Source organism: Centropristis striata, chromosome 10 (genome assembly GCF_030273125.1).
Source record: "Centropristis striata isolate RG_2023a ecotype Rhode Island chromosome 10, C.striata_1.0, whole genome shotgun sequence".
Taxonomy (NCBI): Eukaryota; Metazoa; Chordata; class Actinopteri; order Perciformes; family Serranidae; genus Centropristis; species Centropristis striata.
The window spans coordinates 28,190,284-28,208,240 of NC_081526.1; the positions used below are offsets into that span (position 1 = coordinate 28,190,284).

General features: G+C 34.7%; 1 protein-coding gene across 4 annotated transcripts in view; it reads left to right on the top strand.

Moving 5' to 3' along the window:
- pard3bb (par-3 family cell polarity regulator beta b) overlaps positions 1-17,957 on the top strand; it is a 277,646-nt gene that overhangs the window by 61,023 nt on the left and 198,666 nt on the right. For all 4 annotated transcript variants that reach the window (XM_059342439.1, XM_059342435.1, XM_059342437.1 and 1 more), the window contains exon 5: positions 13,395-13,465. In XM_059342439.1, coding sequence (XP_059198422.1) covers positions 13,395-13,465 — 71 coding nt within the window. The remainder of the gene's footprint in view (positions 1-13,394; positions 13,466-17,957) is intronic.

A 17,957-nucleotide genomic window follows, 5' to 3' on the forward strand; every position in this document is an offset into this window, starting at 1 on the left:
AGAGCATAATAAGTACATCCTTTTCCACCACAATTATTTTTTTTAATCTCAAGAATATTAAACATTTGAATTGAAATGTGGAAAAGAAATATTAAAACATCATAGATAATTAAAACATAAATAAATAAACTACAACCAAAACAATTAAAATAGACCTTCAGGCACTGAGATAATCGTTATGTATTATATTATTAAAATAACACATAAACAGCTGGAATGGCTGCTTGGGTTTTTTTTTGCCTGTCAAACATTTGCAGCATTACTTTAAACACAACACAAAAAAGCACAAAAAGTCACGCATGTAAACGACAATATATTGAGTCCCCCAGAGAAAAGTTTTGCCCTAAAAGCCTAAATTTGGTGCCTCTCGCACATTCTAATGCCACTATTCCATCTTAATCATTGCATATTTTAATGAATTGTTGTAAAGGAGAATAAGGGTTCTTCTATGTTTTATTTAAAGCATCATATTTTGACAGTCTTCTTGTAAATTATGTGGTGGACTCTGTTTACACATCCATGTGCTCTTATTTTGAAAGCTACATGTGCGGGCTGCTACTACTAAATGAATATAGCGGAAACTTTTTGTTTAGCCTTCTGCTTTTGTTTTTTTGCTTACATCTGCTTCCCCATGAGACCACATGAGGTCACGCATAGCTCCCTCTGGCATGATCATCTTAAAATATCCTGCAGGGTGTAATGTGCTACTATTTTCAAAAAGTTGTAGTGTGTGCCTGTTTAGGATTATACAGGAGATTGTCTGTGAAGATTCTTGATGTGTATGATGCAACTCCTTTTCAAAAGGTGTTAGGATTCAAAACTCTTGTAGAGTGAGGCTGGCTCTTGGCATTGCCTGCGGGCTCAAGTTTTTATTTTTTTTTGTATATGTACTTCTGAGTAAACCACCTATCATTTGTAATGCTTGTAATACTTAACAATTTTGCTCATGCACATAACTTCAGCTTTCATCTTAATTCCTGCAGATATGTTTTACTACTTTCTGCCCCAGTAGCAGCAGAATTGTCTCACTTTAGAATTGCGCTGAAATTTCACATGTCCCTCAGAGGAAGACTCTTTATGATTGTCATCACCCATTCAGCTTTTGTCAAGCACCAGTTTTGGGGCAAAATTTCCACACGAGCAAACTAAACTGAACAATCTAATAGAAATATGGAAATGAAATTTGCTGAGCACATTCACTCTTGCCAGAGAATAAACTCTTACAGTATGTTTAACTTTCTTTAACCTTGCTAAATGTGAGAAATATGGCTCAATAATTCGGTTGTAGTGCAAAGAGGACACGTGTATTTGTTTAGAAATGTATTGTCTTACTTGAATCTGACCAAGTATATTGATGTAAAAAAATTTAAGAAGTGTAAAATGCTGATTTGTGTGAAATTCTTAAGGTCAGCTTATCCATTGTGTTCTCAGAAGTTCATCAGCTTTTGTAAGATATTGATTTAGTATGATGAATCCTCATGGACTCTATGAGCTTTTCCCTGTGCTATCGTCATCTAATAGGCCACATCGCCATGAAAAACTGCTAAGCACATTAATACTCTCAAGGGGATAAACGCTTTGATTTTAATGGGCTTTCATCTCTAGTTTTCCCAGGACGCCACTGCTGGTAATGCTCAGAGCATAGCAAATTGTTCATATAGTTTTTATACTTCATGTTTTACTGCCTATAAATGTATTTCCTATCGGAAACAATAGATATAAAACTCTCCTGAAGAATCAATATAGGTCATTGAGATGTAATTAAAGTCCAACCTTACTAAAATGTGTAGTGAAAAATGTTCTTTTTTCTAGATTCTAATTTGTAGCAGGCCTCACAGTATATAGTATTTTATATGATATACATTTCACCATTAATAATCTATATGCATGTATTTATTTTAGTCAATATAAGTTACAATTGGCAAATTTAGCTGTGAGATATTTAAAAGAACGTGTGCTTTATTTAAAAATTTGGAGATTGTTGATGAAAAGCCAAATAATAATGATAATAATAAAATAATAATAATAATGATAATAATAAAAGTGATGAATAATACTGCTACTACTACTAATAATAATCATCATAATAATAATTATATTAATAATAATATTAATAATTATTATAAAAATATAAAATAAGAAAATATATAATTTTTTTTACATGTTTAAAGTATAGTTTATAATATTTAACATAATATACATTAGGATTTCACCATCTATGTGCATGGATTTATTTTAGTCAGTATTAGTTGAAATTGTCAAATTTTACTGGGAGATATTTAAAATAATGTGTGAGAATGTTGATGAAAGGGCCAAATAATAATACAAAGTAAATAAAAACAATTAGAAAATAAATATTTTATTTTGTATATATATTTGAAATATAGTATATAATATTTTACATAATATACATTAGGACTTCACCACCTACATGCATGGATTTACTTTAGTAAATATTTGTTTCAAATTTCAAATTAGAATGTAAAATAATGTGTGCTTTATTTAAAAAAAAATAGGAGAATGTTGAAAGGGCCAAATAATAAAAAAAAAATGAAAAAAATAAAATAAAATATTTGCTTTATTTTTTTCCCCAATATATTTTAATATATATGTTTAAATTTGAATAGTATCTAAGGCTATTTAAAATACAAGCAAAATAAATACACAAAATATTCATAATTGCCTTTCAGTAGCGACCTGCATGTTCACATGTGCACGCGGATATCTGAGTTGAGGCGTGCATGTGTTTGTGTGAGCATATGCAGACAAACACACGCAGGTCAATAAGGCTCAATGTTAGTAGTAGGCACTAATGGACTCTTAACATGACCTTTCACCTTTCACCTCTCACCCTGTTGCCATATGACCTACACCACCTGTCAGAGAGGGAGAGAGAGAGGGGGAGAGAGAGAGAGAGAGAGAGAGAGCTGAGAGGCAGACGGATGAGTAATGAAGAGAGAAAATGTCAGAGAGCTGAAGAGATTTAGGCTGGGTCGACACGCAGCAGCTGAACATGTGAGACACAGTGGCTGATAAGAGGAGTTGGATGAAGGTGAGGTGAGACTCAGCAGTAAATGACACGCTGCAGATACTGAAACCATATGCTCGGGGTTCGCCGGCTTGGAAATCAATTAGTCTGGCCTAGCTGCAGATGCTGTCATGTGAGCGTAATTACTAACAGGATGACAGGTAACATTAATTATCCTAACCTCTTTGTCATAACAACAGCCACTCATACATTAATTGGAAAAGTCTTTGGTGCTTTATTGTATGTCTCATTTAATAACTGAACCCTCAAATAGTCTCTCTACTTCCTTCTCTCTCTCTCTCTCTTTGGAAGAGCGACATATTAATTAAAAAAGGCCAGCAGTGTGTGTTACTTATCAAAGGGTAATTTAGAACAAGTAAATGAATCTGAACAAATAAATGTGTCTCATTATTCATGTTCACCTTACAATATTGTAGATAATTTAGCAAATTATAAATGTTCTGGCTTGTTCTTTACTGATTTTGCTTAAAAAAGCTTGAATTAAGATTAAGATTAAGATTTCCTTTTTTGTGATCAATTATTTTTATTTTCAAAAGAGAAGGGCATGAAACAAGTCAAATACAGTAATACAACAAGTAGTATTCACTTCCCTTTAAGATTAAGATTTCCTTTGTGAATCCCACAACAAGGAAATTTGAAGAGTTTCGCCAGCAAAGTGGATAGCAAAAAACAATAAATGGTAAACAGCAGTGTAAACTAGAAATAAAAGCAAACAAACAGGTAAAAAATATAATAAAGTATTAACAATTTACAGTACAAACAAGTAGAAATATAAAAAGTATTAACAATTAAAACAAAAATAAAATAAAAAACTTTAGGAACATTGTATACAATGTATGAGTCAGCAGTTGGATATGGAAAATAATTTAAGCTTTGAATGTTAAGACTCTTTCTAAGTCACTTATTTAATTATATTATTTATAATTAACTAGTCTGAACACTTGTACCAATTTCATGTACTGAACAAGTGGCCAGTCTTACAATTATGGATGTTATTTTAATAAATTCACCCTATTAGACAACAGTGATATTTTTAAAATTTTAATGGTGGATATTTTTTCCTTATTAAAGGTAAACAATAATTAAAATTGAGAAATGTATCGTGAAAAAGGAAATCAAAAACCCTAATTTAAAAATGTTTCAAGGCTTTCAGTAATAAATAATTATTTGGCAACAAAATGTACCACAAACAGCCCGATAAAGAACGTTTTCTAGACTCGAGAGGTTCACTAGAAATAATGATTGTAAGACCTGCTTTATTTGAGAAGAAATCAAACATATACTTATTAAGATTTATTCAAAATATTCCGAGGACAGCTGCATGTGGGGAAAAAGAATAATACATTAGTGTGCCGACCTCGGACAGCTCAATCGATACTTGTGAGCATTAGTGGCCCTCCAAAAACTGGAGAATATAGAAGCAGAATTTCCATTTTAACTCAATGAGGGATAATCCTACCTTGAATAACTATGCTTATAATAAATGGGGCCGCAAGCATTTAGTCTTCTCGGTCCAATCTAATAATTGCTAAAAGCGGATAAAAAGAGTGAACTATTAGTGATATTACTAATTACTGAATAACCAATCAGGCTAAGTGTTCCCTGAAAACGCTCCCAGAGTGAGTATGATAAATTAATGTAATGCATGCTGGAAAGTTTGTGCATAAGTGTATGTATGTGTGTGTGTGAGAATGCACATGTGTGTGAAAATTATTAACCTAGGTATCTTGAAATATCTCTTCGGGGAGGCGGCTGATGAATTGAAATGTGTTTTGATTAAAACCATGTCAGAGGGCTAGAGGTCTCAACAGGGTAATAAACAAAAATGAATTAATGCACAAAATATAACACAACATTAATTTTTCTGTTAAATAAATGAAAGTAACCTCTTTTTTGTTTTTCTGTTTTTGTTTTTGCTTTTAGTTCAAATTATCATATTGTAAGCATGATATTTACTTTGTTCAAGCATCATTAATGCGACTGAATGTATTCCTGTTATATTAGCACCTGTCAGATTCACAAAGATATGTTCAGTTCTCTGGGGGATGATAATTATATAATACACCTCCTACTTCTATCAGATATGAAGCTGAGAATAAGGGCCGAGAAAGGAATAGGGAGAAAAATGAATACATGGTTAGAGGGATGTAGATGGAGAGTAGGGATTAATCGATGATCAATTATTGGTCGTTTCACTCAATTTGGTCAATCATGTGGAATTTTTAATCCATGTGTGTATTTTTTATTTTAATTGTATCTATGACTGCGTATCAGTACTCACTGAACTGAAACACGGCCAATGGGCTGAGAATTAAGTTAGATAAAGCTACTAATTTGATAAAAACTAGCAAAACTAGCTTACTGTATCAAACCTTGCTAGCATGAATTACTAACTTTAATTTTACCCAAAACTTATTTAAACACAAAACACATTTAGATATGAAGATTACTGTGAAAACTAACCTCATGCCTCTTCAGGGTCTAAAACATTAAACATTGAACTCCTTGACTTTATCTTTACAGTTTAATCTCACTTGAGTTAGTTTTACGATCGACAGGAAGTCTGTTTTTGTCCTTTCAAAATAAAAGTGTCCATTATCAAAATAGGCTTTTGCACAGTACTGTATATACATCTTTTATTTTGCCCATGTACACACTGAAGTATGTAGAAAAACATAGCAATTAATCGATTAATTGATCGGTAACGTTGTAGATGCTCGAGTTGGCACGTTTCTTCCAAACAGCCATCCCTGTGCAAACTCAAAAGCAGACACATTCACATAAAAAATATGAATATATGCTTATGTACAGACACACAAAATTGCTCCAGACATTCACACAGTCCAGAAGCTGTGACTCAAGCATGCAGACGAACACACCCAGGTGTAGCAGATAAATAAGTGCTGCACCTCCTTATTAGCCCCAGTAGTATTCTGGCTAAGAACAAATACTCCCAGCCTGATTAACACGTTGTAATTAACCTGCAGCCCTGTGTGTGTGTGTGTGTGCGTGTGTGTGTGTGTGTGTGTGTGCGTGTGCGTGCGCGTGCGTGTGTGTGTTGTAAGCGTGAGAGAAAGCGAGGAGAGAAGGAACGAGAGAGTGATTTTGTGGCTTACTGTACTCATTTGTGCCTGGCATTTAGAACGGAAGAGCTGCACCAGTAAATCTTTCTGGATTTAAATTAAATAAAGAGAGGGGACAGAGAGTAGGAGAAGAGACGGAGAGAGGAGAAAGACAGAGAATTACTGCAAGAAGAGTACTTTCTTCCCCTCATCGCTCTCACCAAAAGGCCAAGTGACAATTTGAACAATTACCCGGAGCCATTACCTCCATCTGAACCTGACTGGTTGAGAAGAGACAGACCTATGAGCAAGTGTGTGAGTGAGAGAAACAGTGAGGGACAGCGAAGGAGACAGAATAAAGACTGACAGTGACAGAAAATGATGTATAAATAAAAAGAGAAAACGGAAGGAGAATATCTTTATTTACAGTAGTCATTTTAACTTGCCACTATCAACATGACAGTAAAATTCTGTATAATATAACTTTCTATTCACTTAATTGTTCAAGTTTATGGAAGAAACAATGGAAAACTACATGGATAGAATGTATGGCCATTTTAAGTAATTTCCATATTTGAGTATTCAAAATAAATTTTGAAAGAATACTAAAAAAAACAATAGCAGAAAAAACACCCAATTTAACATAAGAATAGCGTCCAAAATGAGTTTTTCCACATATTGTAGCTTAGGATCAATCTATCTGACGTGACTCAGGCAGAAATAATGTTCATGGGCGGGTTAATGTTTTGTAACCAAGAGTTATGAGTAGCGGCTATACTTATGAAGGTCATAAAATAATAACGCAGAGGCTCCATAGTCTGAACCAAGACAGCAAACTCTTTATTGTCCCACATTAAAGTAAGCTTCGGTTCTTAATTTTCACAATAAAAGCCCTTGACAAACACTGAATCACAGTGCTCAACACAGACATCTTAAATTCACTAAATTCAGTCTTTAACTAAGAGGCAGCTCAACAAAACTGTATAAAAGTTTAATTTCACATTACGTTGATCACTTTTATTCCTGTAGTGTTATTCAGTCTAGTGAAATAGCCACAAGCAACGTAAGCCAGTGTTGCCTTGCTAGTTTTCTAAATTATCCTTACATGAGTAAACTACCCATACAGTACTGTACTTAAGTACAATTCTGAGGAACTTGTACTTTACTTGAGTATTTCCACATATGTATCGTTATACCTATAATTCACTACATTTTAGAGGCAAATATTGCACTTTTTACTCCACTACATTAAGCCTTTGTATAAATTAAACCACATAAAAGTATATGAAGTCGTTGAAATTAGTGTTACCTTGACGAGAGTAAAACATTGCATACATTAATGCATCAAAACGTATAATTCAATATATGGAAAAAATGATTAAACCATCCTTGTTTTCTTCAATTCTTGATCATTTTAATGCCTGGTACAACTAAAGGCACATTTGTTTGGACAAATATAATGATAACAACAAAAATAACTCATAAGAGTTTAATTTAAGAGCTGATATCTAGACATTTTCCATGGTTTTCTTGAGAATGATTATGGTTATTATCAAGAAAACCATGGAAAATGGCTAGATATCAGATACCGAGTATTTTTTACTTTTGATACTTTAAATATATTTTGATGCTGATGTAAGTTTTGAATGCAGGACCTTTTACTTGTAGTGGAGTAATTTCACAGTGTGGTATAATTACTTTTACTTAAGTAAGGGATCTGAATACTTCTTCCTCCTCTGATGTTATGAAACATTAAAAAAAACCCAAATACGAATACTCTCTATATATAACCAATTCTAATGTCCAAAATGAGTGGTTAAATACTCATGCCCTTCCCTAATAGATGGATTTCTGTTTGATTCTTAATTTGGAAAGAAAGCTTACATTTATAAAAGGTGGTTAAAGTTAAAGTTACTCACAAGGCGGACCAGAGCAAGAAGGATCTTTAAGATTTATACAAAAAAAGAAAATTCCTTTTTCAGCTATTTCCTTAAAAGGGACAAACAAAGACAGCAAACAAGTCCATAATGACTTTCTAAAGTTAAAGGGACTTAAATTAAATTTGTTTTGACTCCACTATCAAAATCTCAAATATAATTTGCGAGATGGGATAACAGCTGAAGAAGCTGATTGTGACTTTGTAGTATCACCACAGCTGTAAAGCTTCATGTAAAATGAGACAGTGGGGAAGCCAGAGGAGCCATCATGAAGAGTAATAAAGGAGACTGAGTCCACAGCTGGTGTGGTTAAGGTCACATATACGCATGCAATAATGCAGACGCACCAACATGTGAAAAACCCAGACGCACACAGTCTGGATAGGGCCTACTGTGTAACTGACACCCAGTAATATTTCATATTGACAGCCACAGGAGTGATAGTGTGCATTGAAAACAGAGCTCAGATGTAAGGACAGGAAGGGGGGCTCAGAACAACATCATCTACATTCCTTAGCTTTGGATTACATTTCACTGGGTAAATCAAAGTAAATACAACGTCAATAAATTAGAATATCATAGAAAAGTTTATCAGTTTTGTCAGTGATTCAATTCAAAAAGTGGAAATAACACATTATATAAACCCATTACACATAGAATTAAACATTTCATGTCTTAATTTATTTAGTTTCTTTTAATTTTAATGATTGTGGCTTACATTTAATGAAGACCTAAAATTCATTGCCTCAAAAAAAAGTGAATATTACAAAAGACCAATTTTAAAAAGTATGTTTAATACGAAAATGTTGGCTTCTGAAAAGTATGTCCATCTATATGACTCAATACTTGGTTGGGGCTATTTGACTTGAACTACTGGAAATGGACTTATCATGTATTGAGATGCACCTTATTAGTATTTGTTACAAGTAAATCCTGGTTTCTTATTGCTGTAGGTTAACAACAGGTAAGATAATCTAGCCATCTTTGTGGCAGACATATCTAAAAAACGGTCACAAACATGTTATGTCCACTGTGTACTAGCAGTGGACATAACATGTTTGTGTCAGTGGACTTCTCTCTCTGTTCCTCTCTATACAGCCCTTACATCCGTCTCAACAAATAACAGCATTATGTACCACAACAGCCACTACTTCTTTCGCCTCTGCAAGGCTAAGCATAGAGAATGGCCACCTTTGAGAACCAATCATATTCCCCCAGAAGAGCTGAACCTTGCAAACAAGTTGTTCTAAGGGGAATACAGGGAGGATAAAAAAGGATGTTTGTCCAGTGAAGAATCTCAAGGGTAGAGGGCTAACAACTCCAGAGTCTAATCAGGCATGGAGGTCCTTTAACCAGTGAACATGAGGGATCTGTTGTGTCCAACTGTCTACAGGGAATATAAAACTGCAACAGTATCATAACAAGTAATCAAAGCCGCAGACAGAAAAACATTTGGGGTGATAATTATATAATACATCTCCTACTTCTATCAGATATGAAGCTGAGAATAAGGGGCGAGTTTTTAATTGATGTGTGTATTTTTTTAATTTATTTTTATCTCTGACTGCATATCAGTATCACTGATCTGAAACACGGCTGAGCGTTTAGTTCTGCGGCCGTACGTCAACAAGCCAATGAGCTGAGAATGAAGTTGGATAAAGCTACAGTTGAAAACTGAAAGTTGCAATAACTATTATAAAACACACAGAAATACAAGAGTATTAACTTGATCAAAACTAACTTACTGTATTAAACCTTGCTAGCATGAATTACTGAGTTTAATTTTATCGAAAACTTATTTAAACACAAAACACATTTAAATATGAAGATTACTGTGAAAAAACGAACCTCATGCCTCTTCAAAGGCTAAAACATAAAACACTGAGCTCCTTGATGTTATCTTTACAGTTTAATCTCACTTGAGTTAGTTTTACGATCGACAGGAAGTCTCTTTTCGTCCTTTCAAAATAAAAGCATCTATCAAAAAAGGCTTTTGCATAGTACTGGAAAACTATATATTTTTTATTTTGCCTGTGGATGCATGTTTTATCTGTATAAAAACATAGTGATTAATTGATTAATTGATCGTTAACGTTATAGATGCTCAAGTTGGCAGATTTCTTCCAAAAGCCCATCCCTACATCTAGGTATCTCGTTGTGGAGCCCAATATAGGTATACAAAATTGTGCTAATAATTTCTAAATCTATGCACAAAAATATGTAATAAGTAAATAAATATACAGTCATGGAAAAAAAAATATTACACCACCCTTTTTTTCTCCTTGCTTTTTTGTTCATTTAATGCCTGGTACAACTAAAGGTACATTTGTTTGGACAAATATAATGATAACAACAAAAATAGCTCATAAGAGTTTAACTTAGGAGCTGATATCTAGCCATTTTCCATGGTTTTCTGGTCTTATGGTTAACCATAATCATTATCAAGAAAACCATGGAAAATGGTTAGATATCAGCTCTTAAGTTAAACTCTTATTAGTTTTTTTGGTCTAATGATTTTTTCCACGACTGTATGTATAAAAACATAGAGATTTTTGATCGTTAACGTTATCGATGATCGAGTAGGCAGATTTCTTCCAAATACCAATCCCTAGTGGAGAGTGAAGCCAATGGTTTCACAGTGAGAGAAGAAATGGGAGATGCAGAAAAAAAGATAATGGATAACATGGATCATGGGTTAAACATCAGGTCCTGAGGTCAAAGTTACAAAGCACATGTGGAGGCTGGGGAGAATGGAAGAGGACAGTTTCTTTTGACAGCAGGAGCAGAGGGGGAAAAAGAAGAGTGGGGGAGGGAAACTAGGGAGCATTCACAACAATGAGATTTTTTAAAGAGAAAGAAACAGAAGCATGAGATGTGATTAACAGAAGAAAAGAAGGTTAGTGGTGACGTGAGGAAACCAAGCAGATGTAGCGGTTCCACAGTGAGAGAGAAAATAGGAAATGCAGAAACATCGGAGAGGGGAGGAAGAAAACGGAGAACGGAGCAAGCGTTTGCCCTCTACCCTTTTGAGAAGGGGAGAGAAAGGATGAAAAGAGAAGAAAGTGAGGGAGTCATCCGTCTTTGTTAGAAGAGTTTGATGTGACAAAGCATGTCTGGATTAGAAAGAACACGAAGACACCACAGGCACCACTCACCCCCGACCTTTAAACACCCACCACACACACAAACACACTGCTGGCTTATGTCACAATTCTACTTGTTGCAAAAAAATATTTGAACTAAATCACAGCATGGATTATTCTACGGTGTTCCTATGGTGTCTTGTTGTGGTATTCTGGAGGGCTTTATGACCAGTTTTTATTCATTCTCCACTAAAGAAAAAAGGCAAAATGTAGAACCAAATCAATCAAAAAAAAAAAATCTGCATTAATTTTGTGACATAATTAAGCATGGGAATGGACTTCATATGGTCATATCATAATGTTCTCAACCCTTATACACTTTAATCATTTAAATGAATTGATTAATTAAATACATTTTCTCACAGATTTATGACTAGAATAACTTGACACACAAGTGCACACAGTGCTGAGCTGCATTTCAAATTGATCTTCAGGTTCCAAGCTTTCAGATGTACAACACTTCTTTGTGGCGTCCACTGCTGACCTGCTATCTCCCCCTAAAAAAATCACTTTCCAGCACCCAATTCTGTGCACAATCGGGTTATGGCGGTTAAAGCACCGCTCGCTTAATGATTTTGCTTTATAATACTGCTCTAGAGGTGACATCAGGACGTTGGGTCCCTGTAGACCATTTAAATCAGGGGTTCTCAAAGTTTTAATAGCTGAGGGCCAATTTAGGAACCCAACATATGACTGAGTAAGAAGAGTAAAAAAACATTTTTAAAAATCCCATTTGTAATCATTTTTATGACCAGGTTGCATCTCTACAGTTTACATGTATTGGTCAACATCCAATAATGTGCAATAAACACAGTCTAATTAATAAATGAGGTTAAAACTAAAAAAAAAAACCCACATAGCTAGCCTGTGTTTCACCCAATTAGAGACCACGCTAAAGACCACAAAACGGAGATTCATCCATTCAAAGCAATGTACAGTTGGATTAAAAACTAAAAAACTTCATTACAAGCTGATTTGCTGCAGGGCTGTTGTGTCAGATTCCAGTAAACTGTATAGATATTCATGATAAAGTTTAAATAAGCTAGTCCAAAGAAACTGTTGCAGCAGTGAATGAAAGGTTGTTGCAAAATGATAAATGGGTTGCATTTATATAGCGCTTTAATCCAAAGCGCTTTAAAAATTAAAAGCTAAAGTACTCATTTTGCAGAATAGACTCACTCAGATTGTTATATTTATTCCAAATATATTATAAGATGATTACCATTGATGCATTTATGTAAGTGCTGTAATTTTGGAAAGACAGGGCTCATTTTAACTACTTAATATACTGTTGAGAATGAAATGAGATTTCATTTAAAAATTGTCTAATCACTTTGAATTGATTTATGTTTTTTATGTTAAATCGCGACCTGAAAAGTAACTGAAGCTGTCAGCTAAATGTAATGGAGTAAAAAGTACAATATTTGCCTCAAAATGTAGTGAAGTAAAAGTAAATGGTAAATGTACTGGCAAAAACACGTCTGCTGTCATTCACACAAGAACATGTACGCACAAACACTGTCACATGTGTATTTGATGATTCACACACACACACACACACACACACACACACACACACACACACACACACACACACACACACACTTCATGAGAGCCCTATGTCATTGTATTAAGTAATTATTACAGCTCCCTCGGCTCACATTTACACTCCTCTTTCTGACACCTCTCTCTCTCTCTGTCTCTCTCTGTCTCTCTCTGTCTCTCTCTGTCTCTCAGTTGCCATGCCCATTGACAGTATTATTTATTACTGCTTGGCAACGCTGTCTTCTTGCCTTCACATATTAATTGCTATTTGTACGTCATCCATCCATCACTTTAGCAGCTCCTTCACTCATCACTTCACTCATCAATTAATTCAATCCCTTTATGTCCCCATCTTTTAAATGACAAAGACTTGTTGAGCTCAGGTTTTTTTATATTGGGTTTAATGCATTTAAAGCCAAAGCCAACACAGGGAGTTCCTTAATGCCTCCGCTTAGTCACTCATTTACAAACTTTATTTTTGGTGAAAAGGTTGATATTTGTTAATCCATCCACTCATCTTTTCATGTTATTTCACTTTGTTGTCTTTTGTAGTCTTCCACTGTGGGCCAGATTGGATGTGCTGTTGGAGCTTGTTCTGCTCTTTTTTCCGTGTCTCTCACTGACTAACAGAAAGGTGTTGTGTGTGTTTTCTCTGCAGGCAGCCAGTCCCGCTGTGGAGAGGCCAGCAGGGGTAGACCGATCCCAAGGCAAACACACCTACAACAGCAGGTCAGTGTGTGTGTGACTCTCACACTGCAGTCCACCTGTTTCTGTTACATAATTGCTTTTTGCATGTTCGTTCTTGTCTGCATTCGTGTTTACTGGTGTTCATGTGTGTGTGTTTGTGTCCTACTTTCCCTTCATTAAAGCCGTATCCTAATCCAGATCAAGGCCCTTACATTTATAGTTAGTGTAAAGAAGCAGCATCATTAGCCCACTACAAAAGACTGTAAAAACAGGGTCAGGGTCACATACACACACATTCACACACAGACATGTGTAGACTGCCATACACACACAGCCTCAAAATAAACAGCTACAAAGACACTTGCAACTGTTTTTTTTTTCTTTACAGGCAGACACAACACATGCATACACTAATGAGGCTTAAGACTGCTCACTACTGCTTAATGAAGTGATGCCCTGCGTCTCTTGTGGGGCTTGTAAAAAGCATGTTGTGTGTGCTTATTTTCTCAGTGTGTTAGAGGCAGACTCACACATTCTAACAGAGAGTAAGGACAGATAGTAACCACACATGTAACAAACAAGTAGAACAATATACAAGGCTGCTGTGAAACTGTTTATCAATCAGGCTTTAGGTTTGTTTTTTCTAATACCAATCCCCTCTACATTATTGTTCACTATCCACATTTTCTCCCAGTATTTAACCTCAAATCTCATTGTGCATAACATGATACACCCTTCCATTAAATATGTGGTATTTGCTGTGTATTGGTTATATTTAGCATCATATTATATTTCAGACAAATGTAATAATTTTATTCTGTCAGTCTTAGCCTGAGAATAATGCAATAAAATGGAGGCGTATATTCCCAACCAAATTAAGACTACATTATTAATCTCCCACGGGAAGTTATTATTATTATTTCTCTTTTACACACATGGTATGAAAGTAAGGAAAGGTTGAACCAGGAAGTATGTAGTGTAATTATACAGAATTATGTTTTTTATTTTTGAAAATAAACCAATAAGTGGTTTAAATTCTATGAATAAAATGATGAAATTATTTTCATTTCCAGTTGCATGAGCAGTTGTGTTTTTCCCCTGCTGGACTCTTTTGTGATATTTAACTATGTTTCAGAATAAATGTTGAAAAAACACCTAAAAGTTTTATGTCCCAACCTACAGATTTTTTCATGAGTTGCCCTGGCATAAGTGGAAAAAAATTATCGTAATTAAAATTTTTCTCATTAACTTCTTGATTTTAGTTAGGTCTGTACCGAACGCTTCTTGGATATACTTGAATTTTAAGTTTAAGTTTTGTCCAATAAGTTGCCTCATTTCAAGGGTTTACACTTGAATTTTAATTCTTCTTTATTTCTATTTTTTTTTTTTGACCAATTTGCATGTGCAAGATTTTTTTATTTTAACTCTGGCAGACCGATATGGGACTTTTAAAACCGATATGGCGGCTGATATAGGCAAGGCAAGTTTATTTGTATTGCACCTTTCAACTACAAGGCAATTCAAAGTGCTTTACACAAAACTTTAAATGCATAGGAAAGAGAATATATGAAATGACATTCAAATTTAATTTTAAATATTGAAAATGAGCAGATAAAATGTTTATGAAAAAATATCAAATAGAAGTCACAGTGCAGTATTAGCAATTATTGTTCATCTCTCCCGCTTCTCTCTTCTACTATAATGAATTTTATCAGAATAAATGCTAGAAAAATTCTCTAAACCCAACATGTCCCAACCCACAGATTGTTTTCATGAATTGCCCTCGCATAAGTGGAAATAACTAAATGTAGTTAAACATTTTTTTTTATCAATAACTACTTTATTTTACCCAAGAAACCAAAGATGTGACAGAACAAGACATAATTTTCCTCAAATAAACACACAAAACCAATGTGTCTGTCCACACAACCAAACCCAGGCCAACCTCTGCAACAGCATGACTAATACCAAACCAAGGCAGTGAATGGGTCAGCTGTAAATCTGAGGAAATGGCTGTTACATCATTGATAAATGTGCCGCTCTGTCTGACAACAAAGACCTCTGTTAATGGAAAGTGTGTTACCCTGTGTTTTTTTTTAATTCAACAGGTCAGTACGAGCATGCAATTAATCCACAGTTAACCCATGGATATTAAAAACAAAATAATATGTAGTTAACCTGCAGGAGGAGAGCCTTATGAGAGAGAGAATAACACACACACACACACAAACACACACACACACACACACACACACACTCACACACACACACACACACTCATATCCATCAGACTAGAGTTCATAGAGGCACTCTCCATGCAAAATCTGGGTAATAAATAGATTTTTCTCATCTTTCTGTCAGGTTTTGTCATGATTACATCATGACATTGAGGTACTGTGATACAGGACTGTTTTAAAACAACTCAATGTGAATAAGACATGAAAAGTAACTCACAGAATTGCCTTTATTTTAGTTTTCTTGTGCCTTATTGTACCATATCGTTCAATGCAGTGGATGCAAAGGTCATTATTTAAGACTCATTTGTTTCATTTTCTCATGAACTTTTTGCACATATCTCATTTACTCACACACTCACCACACAAACCATCTCAGCTGTGAGTAATGTAAAAGTGATGTAATGGTTTTTGTGGTCGCCGAGGAAACGATCCTTGAAATTGCAAAAAAGTCCAAAATGAGTAGAGGAATGCAGCCATAAATATTGGAACAGCAAAGCATACGTTAAATGAATGAGTGTCTGTGTGTGTGTGTGTGTGTGTGTGTGTGTGTGTGTGAGTATGAAGCTACACCTATAAAAAAGTAATGGCTCATCATAATTTTAACCACACAGCACGGTCACCGCAAAACTCATTACCTTTGAATCAAAATGTGCTTTTTATACAGGGAAACAGATTTACTGTAAATGGGTTTATTGAAATAGCATTGCCATCACACAATATGTCTTTGTGAAATAAGGCACTGTATTGGAAGTGTTTTAGAAGCTAAGAGGTGAAAAGGTAAATAGGTTCCACCGGATGCACAAGACAAACCGTGAAAGGGCTTTTCCAGAGTTTATTCATATGTTATTCTGAGACCGAACACTTCAATTGATCAGCCGACCCCTGTTCTGATAGTTAGGTCTGTATCCATTCATCCATTCATTTATCTGTCTCTTCCTTCCTTACCTCAATTCTGTTGTTTCTCTGTATATGAGGAATAAATCTCTACTGACTCAAATAACCAGAGCGGGTATCATTGACAATTGGGCTGATCTATACAATTCATTTCTATGTTATATGTGCTGAACATTAAATACAAGAATTTTAGGAACTAAGGCTTCAACCAATTGGTTGCCTCGTTTAAAAAGCTGACACTTGAATTGTAATTTCTGTTCATTTTGAAGTTTTTTCCCCAAGTTGCTGTCGATATGGGATTTTTAAAGCCATAAATTATATCAATTTAAAAGGTTAAATATTCACAGATAACCGAAATGGCAGCCCATATGATGATTTTGGAGGTGGAATGTACGTCAGTAAGCCAACGAGCTGAGAATGAAGTTGGATAAAGCTACAGTTTGAAAACTGAAAGTTGCAATAACAATTATAAAACACACAGAAATGTGTTAGTGTTAATTTGATCAAAACTAACTTACTGTATCAAACCTTGCTAGCATGAATAACTGAGTTTAATTTTATCCAAAACTTATTTAAACACAAACCACATTTAAATATGAAGATTACTGTGAAAACTAACCTCATGTCTCTTTGGGGCTAAAACATAAAACATTGAACTCCTTGACCTTATCTTTACAGTTTAATCTCACGTGAGTTTGTTTTTAAGATCGACAGGATCAAGTCTCTTTTTATCCTTTCAAAATAAAAGCGTCGGTTATCAAAACAGGCTTTTGCACAGTACTGTATATACATCTTTTATTTTGCCCAGGTATGCATGTTTTTATACATATTGGAGTACGTATAAAAACATAGCGATTAATTAATTGTTAATGTAATAGATGATCGAGGTAGCAGGTTTCTTCCAAACGACCATCCCTAGTATTGGATCAGTTCTCATTATTTAGTACCTAAAACCCAGGTATCAGTGTCCTGACTGAAAAAGTGCATCGCTCCTGTCCCTATGTCTTTTTCTACTTCTCCCACCTGATGGTATACCTCTGTTTGATTGTTATTTATGTTATTAAGCTTCTCATTCATTCATCAAAGATCTACGATTTAGAGTGTTTTTTTTTTAATTTCATTTGTGATGTATTTATTTGTGTATTTGCATACATTAACCTTTATCAGTGTTGTACATTTTTCCTGGATTGCATTCCCTTTGCTCCGTACATCTCTGCCGCTCTGCACTTTGAAAAGAGAAAAGGAGAGAGATGATAAATAAGAAGAGGGTTGAGAGGGTGAAATTCAGTGAGAGGAAGAGAGTGGTTTGGTAATGCACATCCTCCTTTTTTGTTATTTCTCCTCTGTGTTTCTGTCTTTCATAGCGAGGATCAGTGAAGTGGCAGGTGGATAAAGAGAACACC